The 14,583-nt window shown below is 48.8% G+C and overlaps 1 protein-coding gene across 5 annotated transcripts in view; it reads left to right on the top strand.

Moving 5' to 3' along the window:
* The window catches only part of JDP2 (Jun dimerization protein 2), a 46,604-nt gene that overhangs the window by 12,602 nt on the left and 19,419 nt on the right, over positions 1 to 14,583 (top strand). The window contains exon 2 of one of the 5 annotated variants that reach the window (XM_043516188.1): positions 5,760 to 6,060. The exons of 1 other annotated variant lie outside the window; for it this stretch is intronic. In XM_043516188.1, the coding sequence (XP_043372123.1) occupies positions 6,021 to 6,060 (40 nt within the window). In that variant the 5' untranslated portion in view covers positions 5,760 to 6,020. Of the gene's footprint in view, positions 1 to 5,759; positions 6,061 to 7,998; positions 8,287 to 8,535; positions 8,842 to 14,583 lie in introns of those variants that run through there. 3 more of the 5 variants (XM_038406125.2, XM_043516189.1, XM_038406126.2) reach the window with 3 other exon arrangements.

Genomic DNA, 14,583 nt, shown 5'->3' on the forward strand with positions numbered 1-14,583 from the left:
ATCCCGCAATAGGAAGTGAGCTGGCCCTTTTGTTGCTGAGGCATGAGGCTGAGTGGAATCCAGGATGGGTTTTCTGCAGTTAGAAGGGCTCTGCAGGGTAGAAAAGTCTTGCTGGGTCTGAGTTGAGGGGGTTGTAGGGAGCACGTGTAGGTGGTAGCAAGGGCCCATTTTTACAGTGTCCCTTTCCTTACCTTAAAACCCCTGTTGCTATGGCTGGTGTAACCTAACCCCTTCACCTTGAGCCTGAATAAATACATCCTTTAGGTTGGAAGAGAATGTGGTACCTACTGCTGCTTCTGTTCCCACTGTTAGCATGGCTACCCACACAACTGGGAATGACATCACTCCGGTCAGCAGCACATCCAATAGCTGCAGCATCCTCAGGAAACAGCTTTCAAGAGGGCTTTCCCATGGAGGGAGGTGTGAGGAAAAGCCTTAGGATGGTGGCATAGGAAACCAGTCCCCTCCACCAGGTGTCTTTGGGATCCTTTTTGTCGTTACTGTAGCTGATTATGTGCTTGACTTTCTCCTTCCCAGCCTCCAGCCCACAGGCATCTCCTTGTCCTGTGTTGTTTATGACATTGTGATCTGTTGTCTTGGAAGTAGTGGATGTTATATCCCAAGTGTAGCCTATGACTTCACTGCAGAATGAGGCAGGAGGAGCAGATGGTTCTATCCATCTATTATATTGCATTTCCCTTATCCTACTATCTCGTTGGAGAACAGGGATCCATGATTCAGCACAAATATCTCTGGCCTGTATCTTTCTAAGGATTTAAGATACATGTCTGTTGTGTTAGGATATGGCTGGTGTCACGACTTTTGTGGCTTATACGTTGAAACTGATCAAAACTAGAGGAATCACAGGTTACCAAATTACATGGCCCCACTCCCTCTCCCCCCTACCAGCACCATTTCTTGCTGTCCTCATTGGTGTATCTGAGTGCTGAGGGGATGGGGAGGCTTTACTCCTCAATCCCTGTTGCCTGTGTCTCCCCCACCTTGTAGCATCTCTTCAAAAACCCTCAGGCTTCTGCTGGGTTATTTGTTGTTTCACACGTTGAACCTGTGGCAATATGTTTCCCCTGCTCCATGCAGCTACCATGTGGTCCCTGGCCTACAAATCTCATAATCTGGAACCCTGCTAGTTGGGGCCAGTTTGGCTGCAGTTATGCCATGTACAGCCTAGGCCGTTAGGGAACCAGATGGAATCTGCCCCTTCCTGCAGATGATCTTTCCCTAGAATTTGTGTTCAGAAGGACTGGTGGTAGAGAGGGCTTGGTAAGCACATGGGGACTAGTAGGCTCTTGGGAGAATAAAGAGCTGTAGGGGGACTGGTAGGAGCTTGGTAGAACAAAGGATAGAGGGGGACTAGAAGTGGCTTGGGGGAATTGGACCTTCCAAATTTAAAGACGGATCTGATTTGCCTACAGATTTCAGTTTTTGGTTTCTACAGGCTGCTCTGCTCTATGCTAGTCTATTCTGTTCCATTCAGGTTTGTATACTGTACCCATCACTGGGACATCTGAGTGCCTTAACTAGCAGGAAAACTACATTTAAAAATGAGTTTTGAAATTTGCTTTTCCTGAGGGAGTGCCACTTTGTAGCTTGTTTAGGCTGAGCTCTCTGCATACAGCAGGGACCCCTCACCTCATATCCCTCCATTCCCCACACAAGCTCCCTGTGGGCTACCCTCCTATCCCCTGCCAGGGTTTCTGTGTGCCTTCTATTCTGCCCTTGTCCCACAGTAGGTTCCCCCAACCACCCTCCCACCAGGGCTCCTCCCATGGTAGGGACTGTGTCTGACCCCCATTCCCACCTTCACCCCCATGCTAGAGGCTGTGTGTGCCTCCCTTTTCCCCTCCCCCCACACCAGGGTCCCACATTCTCCCCGCAAGTCAGGGCCTGTGTGCACACCCACCCCCTACTACTATTCTTTCTGAGTGATAAGTCATTCATGGGGTCAACATGCTAAAGTATTGGGAGGATGAGCAGAGATGAAATGTTTCAGAGTAGCAGCCATGTTAGTCTGTATTCGCAAAAAGAAAAGGAGTACTTGTGGCACCTTAGAGACTAACAAATTTATTTGAGCATAAGCTTTTGTGAGCTACAGCTCACTTCATCGGATGCATTCATCAATGGGAAGTGCAGGCTCCAGCTTCTTTCGATTTCTCACCTGTCCAGACTGGTTCAGAGAGAAAATATCTTTACTTACAAGAGTTGAAAAGAAAACCACACCTATTTACAGTGGGATTCCCCAGTGCCCTCCCCTGGGATATTAACCCTTCACCCTCAAGCAAGGAGATTCCTTTGTGTGCTCCCCTGGGCCATTGACCCTTCCTCCCCCCTCTAATATAACAATTGCCCTGTGTATTTCCCTGAGATCTCAGCTTTTTCTCACCATCTATACAGAGATCTCCTCTCTTTACATCATTTATTAGGGTGATCATATTTCCCAAAGGGGAAAATGGGGCACAGTGTGGGGCTGACCCAAGCCCTCTGCCTCCCCTGCCCCCACAGAGCTGGCCCGAGCCACTCACCAGAGCCCCCTCCTCGCATGGGGGGCAGGCAGGGCTTGGGCGAGTATGGACTCACATACTAGATAGGGTGACCATATTTCCCAAAGGCTGGGACTGACATCGGTGCTCACTCAAGCCCTGCCTGCCCCCTACCCAAGCCCTGTCTCCCCCCTGCTCGGGGCAGGTATCACCGCTCCCCCTCCCCCCGTACCCCACTTTTTTGACGAAAGTGGGCATTTGTTCCATTTGCTCTTGCAAACTGATCAAGTTGGTAAAAGCAAACTGGACAAATGTCCACTTTTGCCAAAAAAGTCAGGATGGCCGGGACAGGGCTTAAAAAAGCGACTGTCCCTGCCAAAATGGGACGTATGGTCACCCTATCATGTATAAAAGTTTTGGGTGCTGTTAGGCTTACTCGTTGGAAAAGTATTTTTCTAAGGGAGCAGAACACTCACTGATGGGAGTTTAGGTGGGAGCCTCCATCACTTCTCTTTGTTTTGTCTCTGACCCTAGCAGGTTTCCTTGAGATATTAACTCATTTCCCCCCTTGAAACATCCTTGTTTTCTTCCCGCCTCCCTTTTTGTTTTGTCCCTTTCCCCTGACTTTTGAGTTTTCTCGGAAGGAATCCCAAGCTCTGGCCTCCCTCAGGCTGGAGTTTTGTGTTGCTGTTTTTTCCTTTCGTCGTTATGGGCAGGGATTTCAAATACCGAGCCAGGGAGGAGGGGGAGTAAAGAGGAGGGACAAAGTTTTCTCACTTTTTTTACTCTAAGAGTAGTGGGGGCAAGGGTGTGACAGTGAGGTGTTGGGGGTGGGAAAAGCTTTATGGGGGAAGAGGTTTTGAACAAGAAATGAAAACTTTTTTTCTTACGCTTTCATTAATAGCATTCTACTAAACAGCACAAAGGAAGGCAAAAAACCCAGTCTGGATAAACGCAAGTGCAAGAGGTTATTCAAACCAAAGAGGTATCATTAGAAAATGAAAATCCAACCCTAGCGAAGCTACTAGGAGAATAAACTACAGCGGGTAAAACATAAGAGGGGATGCAAGAAGCCTGAGAGGGAATTTTAAGAGCAAACAGACACAAATAACAAGACATTCTTTAGAGAGACAAGGTGGTGAGGTAATATCTTTTATTGGACCATCTTGTGGTGGTGAGAGCGAAGAGCTTACACCAAGAAGAGCTCTGTGTAAGATCAAAAGCTTGTCTTTCTCACCAAAGTGAGAAGCAAAGGGAAGTGACAGATAGAACCATTTCTGTTGGAAAGGGGTAACTATTGGCAAACCCCAGGGGTCAGTGTTAGTGACAGTGTTGCTCATAATAAACATAAGTTATTTGGATGAGGGTTTTGGAAATAAGATCTTCAGGTTTTCAAATGCTGGAGGCAAAGCAAATGAGGAGGAGCATTTGAACTGGATTCCAGAGGATTTGGGTGGTTTAGTGATTGGGCAACAGATGGCAAATACCATTTAATGTAGAAAGATATTAGATAATTAGTCTGGAAGCTAGGAGCCAATCTGGGGAATCTGAGCTACATGGAGCAATCACACTGCCTGCTGATCCCAAGTGGGCAGAGAGAAAATTATTAACCCCATCAGCTCTGTGCAGAGCAGCAATGAAAAGCCACATACAGGACGTTTGTGCATGCATGTCTGTCTAGGCATTTCTACATACATATCACTGTGCTACCCAGCTGTAATAAAGAAGAGGGGTGACATAGTGCACAAGACCCTTGTACTAATAATAATCAACTACTCAGAATTGTGCTAGATGTTGCAAATAGACCTACGTCTAGTCTACACTCGGCTTTTACCAAATATTTTCTACTGGTGCCCACACCCCCAGTTCACCTCCATCAGTTCATCTCCCTAGGGTATGCAAAGTGCTGGCATAAGCAGCATTTTAAGCACTGTGGATCTGCTCTGAGCAGGATTAGATGAGATGGTGCTTAAAATGCTAGTGGCCATTAGGAGCATGGTCTATGTTGTTGTCCCACCATTGCTACCATTTGTGGAGCTGGAACAGCAGGAGCAATGTTGAGAATTTTTTGGCAAAAAAGGCTAGTGTAAACACCCCCACTAGAAGAGCATAGGCCTTGCCCCAGGGAGCTTACAATCTAAATATGAGATGTGACACAAGTAAAGATGACAGTCAAAAGGAATCAGGTGAGAAAGGACAAAGTTTACAGCAATTCAATCATACCATCACTTGTTCTTGGCACATGCTCAGCTTTGTGGTTCTGTAAATATACATATAAGGAAGATGAAAAATGTGAAAATAATTGATTCTCTTATTGAAGGCCTTGCAGACAAGGTGAATTAACTCCTACTTAGCTGCTTTACCTTTCTACAGTACTGGAATCAAATCAACTTTAGTTAAAACTGCTTTGTTGATTGTAGGTTCTCTCTGTTTATAGAGCTTTCCCTATGTACTTCATATTTTATCCCCACCTGTGTCAATTGTATTGCCTCATTTTCATACCCACGTCCTTTATCCTTCCATATACTCTGCATTGCACAAAAATACATGAACTTATGTTGACACAGATAATGTAGTGTTGAGGTATCATCTGTTTATTATATTGTGTGTTACAGTATTTTTGGTTGTTCCCAGCCTCCCATGCAGCTATCACACACTTTAGCAAGTGTTCAGTTTTCTTTGTCCATGTTAGTGTTTCCCTTGCAATTGCATAGAAAAATGTGGTTGTATGCATAAGAAGAAGTTACACCTTTTTTTTTAGGCTCTCTGCTTCGGAGACTAGTAGACTAAAGGACTGAGATGAGGAGGAAGGTAGGGATGAAGGTAAAAGTGACATGGCTGGAGATGGTTACAAAAGTCCAATGATATAATCAAACCAAGATATTCCCAAACAAATACTGCTTCTGCTCTTGGGTTAATCTGACCATTCTCTACAGTTTCTTCACAGGGTCCCCTTACTGCATTCTCTGCGCAGGGACCCTAGAAGCTGCTCCTAGCCATCTCCTTGTTTTCTCTAAGCCCCATCCTAGGATATCGTCTGACAAGAATCTGCTTTACTTCCTCTCTAAAGGAGAGACCTACCTTCCTCATAGATCACCCCTCTAGTAGGTGGCCTGAGCCTACTTATAAGGCTCAGGTGACTAATGGATTCATCATTCTCCACTAACTCCATCACCTCTGTCCAGAAGACAAACATTCAATTACCCCACAGGTGTGGAACTTGTCTCTAATTGGGTTTCCCTCCCCTGTCTTCTCTAATAGGTGATGGGGGGAAAACCCTATCACAGAGTCAGATTCTGCCATCAGTTTCAATAGTATAATTTGCAGAGACTGGAAGAATGAAGCCCATAATGAATACAAGAGTTCCTGAGGATTGAATTGTGGTAAATGTCCCAGCCACTGTTATCTCTCATGGAGCTCTAGATGAAGAGGAGGAGGATGGGAATGAAGATGCTTGTGAAGAAGAAGAGTTTAGACTTTCTCTTTTGCTTCCCATCTATGGATGATGAAAAGAAGAAGTGAATGATAAGGAATCAAAAGGAAAAGAAGAATGAGGATGATAGTAGCCATCTAGCTATCTAATTAGCATTTATTACTGTAGTATCTGGTCTCTGGACATGGATTATTAGTTCAGTGAGTTCTGTCCATATGGGGCTACTAGTTCTCCATCCTACTCTTTGAGTTAGCCATTAAGTTCCTGAGCAGATATCAAGGTTTTCTTCTGCTCTGAGTATCTGGCAAATAATTTGGTGAAGAAGTGAGTTTAGCAGCACACTATGAGTAGGGCAAGAGTTAGACACATGTCAATCTTCTTTGGGAAGGAGTCTAGAGACTTGTACCTGCTGTTCAGAAGGCTCTGCCTCTGGTTCCCTCCCCAGACTCAGTGAGTTATAGTGTGCCAAAGGATTGCAGCTGCTATGACAGATTTAAGGAGTGTTGATTCTTGAGATAGCATAGGCCTTCCTCAGCAGTTCTGAAAATGTGATCCATGGACCACATGCTGGAAGTCTAAGGAGAACCTGCATAGTGCTGGCTCCTTATTACAGTTTCCTGCTGTTAAAACACATTAAAGAGAACTAAACATACTTAATATGACTTTTCCAAGAGAGCAATTGCTGTAGTTGTCCCAAGGCTGTTATGTGATCAAGGACAGGAAATCATCTGTGTGATTGTGAATGAGAGGGGATGTGGGCTGGAGGATAGTTAACGTGGGAGTGTGTGCATGAGACAATCTTTCACCTGAGACAGTGTACCCATTTATGAAAAATTCTGAGAACCCTAATGTGTCTCAATAAAAGCTTTGAGATCAGTACCAGAAAGTGGAAGTGAATGCTCATCCAGTCCAGTTTGTGAAGCACTGGTGTAATATGATCTCTACAGTTTGTCCTGCTTAGAGGACAGGTGTGATGTATTACCTGCACCTTCCTGATGATCTCTATATCTTTAGTCTCAGGTGGGGGGGAATTACATACTGCAGTCTGAAGGGATGAACTCATTAACCACTGGAGCCAGGAGGTCCTCATCAGAGAAAAAGGTGTAGAGTATTCTTACCACTCTAAGGTGGAAAATGGTACTTTTGGCAAGTAGAACTGTTTGAGTGTCTAGAATCAGTGACAAGTCCACCATGCCCCAGAGGCTGGGCATTGTGATCTTGAAAACCCTGTATGATCTGGCAAATGTGAGTGAAATAGGTGACAAATGTCTTAGGGAAAGAAGAAAATGAGTCAAATCATTGCGTATAAATTATCTGGAAGGCCTGAAGAAAAGGAGTACCCGTGGCACCTTAGAGACTAACAAATTTATTAGAGCATAAGCTTTCGTGAGCTACAGCTCACTTCATCGGATGCATTTCGAAGGCCTGAGTCATCTTTTCTGCCTGCTCCCGATATTGTGGTGTAAGAGGAGTAGAAGTATAAGTGTGGATATGTACATATGGAGGATTTGAAGACGGCCTAGTCTCCCATTAGATCCAGGTGATAGAAAAGGGGAGGTGACCTGCTGATGTCCCTTCCTGTCCTACGTTTCTGTGATTCTATGATAACTGCAGTTGTATGGAGGTTGCCTTAAAAGTCCTGCTTTCTGTTTGCCTCTCTGTACCCTTCTCAGAGTTCTGGGTGAAGGAGAGAAGGACCCAAAACTGAGAGCAAGAAGGTTGATGGCCCTTTGTATGTGTTTGGTGAAGGAGCCAGCCCGGGCTGCACATCCTAGATGTGCGTGAGGGTGAAGCTAGAGAGCAAGATGAAGCTCAGTAGGTGCCTAGATGTGCGTGAGGACTCATTGCAGCCTCCTTTCTCTGCTCTCACACGTAGGTGCGATATAGTCTCTTCAGCAGTTCCATGTGTTTCTCAACTTTTCCTTCCCCGTTTTCAACCAGTAGGAAGGAGAAGTGGGAGACCTGGAGCAGCCCCCCTCCAGGTCTCGCCTCCACGTCCCGCCGCCCCCCAAAACGGAGCGCTGAGGTGGTGGAGAGGCTGGAACGCGATGCAACTCCTTCCTCCCCTGGCGGAGATGTGGATAATGCGGAAGAGGGGGTGAGGCAGGCACGAAAGGCCAGGGAGCCTGGCAAGTCCACCCTCTTCGCCTTCCGTTCTCCCAAAATGTGGGCGGAGAAGAGGGCGATGGACGGGGGGAGCCGTGTGCGCGTGTCTCACGTTGTGTAGCTGACTCCCCGGGCCCCCTCTGATCTACAGCGCGGGGCGGCGGCGGCGTGTATGCAGGATGCAGCCGGCTCCTCCATTGCCCCCAGCTGCCTCGCTGGGATGCACGGAGTGAGGAGGAGGAGGAGGAGGTATGTGTCATGCCATGTAGCCACTGCCCCCCCCCCACCTCCCGGATGTAGGGAGCGGAGAAGGGGAGTTCGTGTGTAGCTGATCCGCCCTTCCCGGGTGTGCAGGGCAAAGGAGGGCCGCGGGGGGGGGGGGAAGGTCCCTGTTTCTGTAGAGCTGCTCCCACCCCCGGCCTGCGCTCTCCTCTTCTCCACCCTCCCTGACGTCTGGAGCTGGCAGCCCGGCCGGTTCCGCATTCCCGACCCCTCCCCGCTGCCCAGGGGCCGCTATATAACCGGGGCTGATGCAACCCACCCAGCCGCCCGCCACAGCTTGTGGGAGGGACGCACCGGGGCAGCGACGGGGGGCGGCGGCGGCGGCTGTGGTGGCGGCTGGCCAGGCGCCCCGGGGGCGGCAGCGGCTCCGGCTCCTCCCGGGACCAGATTCGGCAGGACGGGCCTGGGGACAGGGGCAGAGCACCGGAGCCAGGCGGCAGCGGAGAGGCTGAGTGTGCAGCCTGTCTCCGGCTCCTGCAGCCGGGCCCCGGGGGCACCTCGGCCGCCTTCTCCCTCTGCACGGTGGGTCTGGGCGGGGCGGGGCGGGGCGGGGGGGGAGCTCGGTGCGGGGCCGGGAGCGGGATCTGGGCAGAACAGGGATCGAGACGTGGGGGGTCGGGAAGTCCCCGGCTCCCTCCCGCGGGTAGCCGCTAGGACTGGCCCGGCCGGGACCCGGGAGAGGAACAGGCTAGCTGCAGAGCCCGGCCCGGAACCTGCACCGGCCGGGGTCATGGGGGAGCGTCGTGGGCTCTGCCCCCCCCGCATCCTTGCAGCGGTCGGCCAGAGGGGGGCCATGCTGCCTGTTGCCCCAGGGCTGCGCTGTGCTCTGCCGTGCTGCCCCGGGTCCCGCACACGCACGAGGGCGCTCAGGAGTCCAGGGTCCGTGGCCAGAGCAGGGCGGCTGCATGTCGCCCTATTGGCCCCCGGGACCGCCTGCCCCCTGCCCGCCATGCCCCCGGAATGTGCGCTGGCCCTGGGAGCTGCTGAGCCGGGTCCGGGTCCGGCTCCTTCTCACCCCCTGCTCCCGCCCACGAAGGCGCCCAGGGGGCTGCTGGGCAGGGAACTCAGACTTTCCCTTTTGGAAGGGAAGCTCAGTCTAGAGTTTAGGCAAAGCCTGGCCCCTATCCCTGTCCTGCGCTGGTCGGTGTGAAGAGACCCTGGAGTGCATAGGGCCTGGTGCCAGGTACCAACCGCTTTTATTTCTGTGAGGCTAGCGGTGTGTTCAGGGCTTTACAAGGCCTTGCCCTCAGCAGCTTGCAGTCCAGCTAGACAAGGGAAGGGAAAGGACAAAAGGGAGGTGAAGCTTGAGTCAGCCACAGGTGCTGGAACAATTTGTATATAGAGGTGCTTAGAGCCATTGAACCAAACTTTAAACCCTGTATATAATGGAAACCACTTCAAGCCAGGGGCTGCAGCAACACCGGTAGTGCCAGCACCTATCACCTGGGGCTTTGGGTGCTATGGACTTTATGCATGTCTGGGTGTCCTCACTGCTTCTGGTAGGTTAAGGAGGGTGGGCTGATAGGGTAGGGCTAAGGCTAACAGACTTTTGACATAAAAATGCAAAGCCTCCAGTAGGGCCTGTTGTCTACTGTGTCTACAAGCAAAATTTTCCTCTTAGGTGCACCTGGACATTCTGTTCTGCTTCTGTGCAAGGAACACTCACTGATGTCCCTGGCATCTAGATACTGCACAGATGGGCACATCAAAAGGCAAAAGGGTATGCCTACACTAGACCCATGACATTGCTGTAGCTTGGGCTCATGGGGCTAAAAATTGCAGTGGAGACGTTCAGACTTGGGCTGGAGCTCAGGCTCTGAAACCTGGCACCGGGGGTGGGTTTCAGGGCCCGGGCCACAGGCTGAACCTAAATAGCTCTATGCTGCAATTTTTAGGCCTGTAGCCAGAGTCAGTTGACACAAGCTCTGAGTCTCAGAGCTTGGTAGGGTTCTTTAATGCAGTGTAGATGTACCCAAATGAGACCTGCACACACATGGAGAGCAGAGTGAAGGTTCACAAATGCAGTATTTTGCCCTAACTCTAGCCATGTGTTTTGGTTAATACCTGGTTTTGACAGGTTCTGGTAATGCAACTCATTTCAGTTTGGTGTCACAATGGGGAGTGGGTTTTAGCATCTCTGCAAATTTTTGTTTTCTAATTCACCTGTCCACACAGTGAATGTGTGGGTTAAGAATAAGAGAATCTGAATTCCAGGAGGCCCACTTTAGTTTTGTTACAAGAAAAGTTTGTGTGTTCTGCTACCCCATGAGTGTACTTCCTCCTACTTGCTCTCTATGCTCTGGAAAGGGAGGGAGCCCCTAGAGATTTCCTCTGTTCACTCAGTCCCAAGTCCGCTTTAGTAGCCAGGCATAGAATTGAATGGAAGTCACATTCTTTTGTGCTTTCTGCTCCAGAAGGCATTCTTCTATTTCAGTGGTAGCGAAATAGCTTTGAGAGCAAATTGGGGGAAAGGGAGAAATATTGAGAAAGAGACACACACACACACACACACATTTTGTTTCCATTTTCCTTTAATGAAGGCCCTGTGGAGGTGTATTTGAAAACACAGGGTCTCCTATGCCTTCAAGGAGGGTGAGAACACTCTCTTGGCTGGTTCCAGGGCCATATGCAGTGTATGGTGGGCCAATGAAATGGGGCCTGGCTCATTCTTTTGCTTGTCTTGGCAGCCTGCTTCATGGCTTGTATTACCAGCTCTGGAACGCAACCACTGCCAAACTCTGTGTGTGTGTTTGTGTGCGCGCGCATGTGCACGATCACTGAGAGCACAGAAGAGACAAATGCTTCAGCAACTCAGACTTGGAATTTTTAGCATGTTTCTTGAAACTTGCATGAAAATTTCTATCTGGAGGCCTTTGCCAGAAGCCTGCCTTGGGAATTTGCTAGTTAGTTCTTACATGGGGATGTCTGGGAATGCCACTTGTTTGAGAGCAAATTCTTAGTCTGACTCCCACTAACCAAAAGAGAAATCCCCATTTATAGGGTGGGTAGGTGTGGTGCAGGGGCTGCAGTCCAAATCAGCCCTGTTCAGAGCAGCAATTGGCTGTCCCAGGTTTACTTGCAGTGTAGTAGCCATGTCGGTCCCAGGATGTTAGACAAGGTGGGTGAGGTAATATCTTTTGAAAGTTGGTCCAATAAAAGATATTGCCTTACTCACCTTGTTTATTTGGCTGTTTGGGGATTTAACAGAATCCCAAGAAATGAAGTGCAAACTGCTGTCTCTTTCTGTGGCTCGTCAGCCTTGTGCCCTTAAAGCCCCTATGGGTGTATCTGCACCTTTCTCACAATCTAGTATTCCCCTTCTCACAGTGTTTTGAGGTCCTGTGTTACGGCCCCTGCCAAAGACGAGTAAATAGGACCTCCCCATCCCTCAGTTTTGCTAACTAGCCAATGTCAGAATGGGCAGCTTTTGAGCGCTGTACAATTGTTTCTTTCACCTCCTTACTCCCCCATACTCGGGGCTGAGTTCGCTGCTCCTGCTGCACTCCAGTGGCTGGATATCCAGAAGAGTTCAGTTTGGTGCTAAGCGATTTTGAGATTCTGGCCATTAGTGTAACCATGGGAAGTGTGCAGGGTGTTTCACTTTTGGAAAATCTGGCCTCAAATCTGCTGTTCTGGAGAGTGAGACCTGCAGTGCACAGCACAGGCCACTGTGTTCGGCTACATGATTCCTCCTTTGGCACTAGAGCAAACATCGAAGGATAGTTAACCTGTGGCCAGACAACCAAAGGGTATGAATAGGCTTGTCTGCTGAGCAGGATTAGTATAAACTGACTAGTCCTGGTCATTATTTGGATGGGAGACTTTTAAGGAACACCCCAGGGTTGCAGGAAGTGTTTTGAAGAATATGTACAGGGCATTCTCCCCTCTGAGTCAGTGCTGACCCTAGGTCCCCAGTGCAGTGCCACATGATGCTGTGCTGCTGGAAGTGCCAGCCTTTCTGATGAAATGTCTTTTAAAAATAAACTCCAGTTCTGACCACTTGTGGTCGTTGAATTTTCCAGGGGATTTTTCACAAGAGTCAGGTTGTTAGCCTCTGTGTCCAGACTTAATTCCAGCTGAGATCATTACACTTCCCCTCCCTAAATTCCTGCAGCTGTTTCAGTTGGAAATAAGATAGTTCTTATCTTCATGTCCTAAACTACTTGTAGCTCTGCATTGTGGTGTTAAACATCTGTCCTGTTCCACTCCAGAGATGATGATGATGATTTGTATGTGGTAGAACCTAGGAGTCCTAGTCACTGACCAGAACCCTGTAGTGCTAGACACTGTACAAACACAAAACAGAAAGACAGCCCCTGCCCCAAAGAGCTCACAAGCTAACTAGATGTCTGCGTAACAGTGGGGGAAGAGTGTGATCTTGATGTATAGCTTGTTTAGTAGTTCAAAGTTTGGGAATCATTAGGATGGAAGGTGCTAGAGAAATAGGAGGAACAAGAGCGGATTGTTTATCTAATGGCAGTTAAGGTTTTACTTTCAGATTAGTACAAGTGATGGACATGGTAGGGAAGGAGGCAAAGAGGAGTCCTACGATATGAACTGTATCCAGAGCAAGAGATGCCACATGAAGGGGACTGATAACTACCAAGTTAGAAAGCCGTAGGGATGGTTACTCTGGGAGGGATTGTGCATTTGGAGGGCTCTAATGCAGCTGTCCTGAGCTGTAGTTGGGGGGTTTAGTGTTGGACTGGGCATGTCTGACAGGTGGAAGGCTGAGGGGTCACTCCCAGGGGACGGCTGCCCCAGTGGGCTCTGCTGATGGCTGAGCTTTACTTCTGTGGATTTGTAACAAATGTTCTCTTTTAAAAGGTCCTGTTTGCAGCAGCATTAGAAATAATATTCCCAAGGGCAGCTCAGGGGTGCTGGAACAATTTGTATAGCATGGGTGCTGAGAGCCATAGAACCAAACTGTAAACCCTGTTTATGATGGAAACCGCTTCAAGTCAGAGGGTGCTGCAGCACCCCCTGCACCTCTAGTTCCAGCACCTATTGAGGACTTCAATAGCTCAGACATAGGTGAGGTTTTTCGTAGGAGTGAGTGGGTGAGATTCTGTGGCCTGCGCTGTGCAGGAGGTCAAACTAGATGATCAGAATGGTCCCTTCTGACCTTAGTATCTATGAATCTATCTATGAAACCTATTGCAGCCCAAAAGGCTGGACTGGGCAGCATGGCCAAGCGGTGGGGCTTTCTGCTGAGGGGTGGGACTGGGAAATAGCACTCTCTCTGCTGGGGAGTCTGTCTCTGATAGGGAAGAGGGCAGTTGAGCTGTTTGTCTCATATGGTTTGAGGGCAGCCAGTGGATCTCTCTCACTCACACATCTGGGATGGGAGGTAGACAGCAAGGCTGTTTGGGCTTTTTATGAAGGCTTTACTAGAGCACAAATCTAACCAAAGGCAGAGCTGTCTCTCTGTGAGACTCTTGTGGTATTTCTGCCATCTGTGTGAAAATAAACAGAAGTTCAAGGCAGAGCCAGACCCTTCCCACACCGGAAACGGGCTCTGGCTTCTATCTCCTGGGGAGCATTCCCCCTCAGCCACTTTGTCTCCCTGCCACAGTCATCAGGGCCCTGGGGGTCTATTCCTTGGGGCCCAAGGATTCTGGAACAAGGGATTGCAGGGATGGGTGTTTATAAAGTCTGCTGCATATGACTATTCACATGATATCCTCTTGCAAAGGCATCTGGGTGGGTGTCTCTGGGAAGGCCATTGTTGTTGCTTCTTAAGCCAGCACAGATCCAGTGTCTGACTCAAGGAGTTGCTTTCCTGACTCCAGCTGGAAAGTCTATTGCGCTTATAGGTAACTCGTGCAATATTAGGCATACAGAGGCTGCCATATTGCAGCAGGCTCCTGGTTCAGCTAACCTGGCAGTCTGTCTTTGACAGTGACTTCTATAGCGCTTATCCTTGGTAGAGAGAAGGGGATTATTTCCTGAGCTGTCCCAGCTGGTGACTACCCTGAGAGCCCAGAGCGCCTTTTCAATTTTGTCTTGGCTGATGTCACTACAGCTGATTTCTTTGATGCACTAAACATACTTGACTCCTTTGCATCAGGAAGATCCACTGATTTAATACAGAGCACACAAAAGTTCAGTGGCTTCCATTAAAGTTAACATTTGCCAGTACCCAGCACACTGTTATCTGAGAAGATAGGATACAACTGCAGGTCTTGGAGACTGCTGTGTTCTGGTTACTGGCAAATAATTTAATAATGATCACTATCTGTCCTTTTACCAATTTAGACTTTA

Source organism: Dermochelys coriacea, chromosome 6, assembly GCF_009764565.3.
Source record: "Dermochelys coriacea isolate rDerCor1 chromosome 6, rDerCor1.pri.v4, whole genome shotgun sequence".
NCBI lineage: Eukaryota > Metazoa > Chordata > Testudines > Dermochelyidae > Dermochelys > Dermochelys coriacea.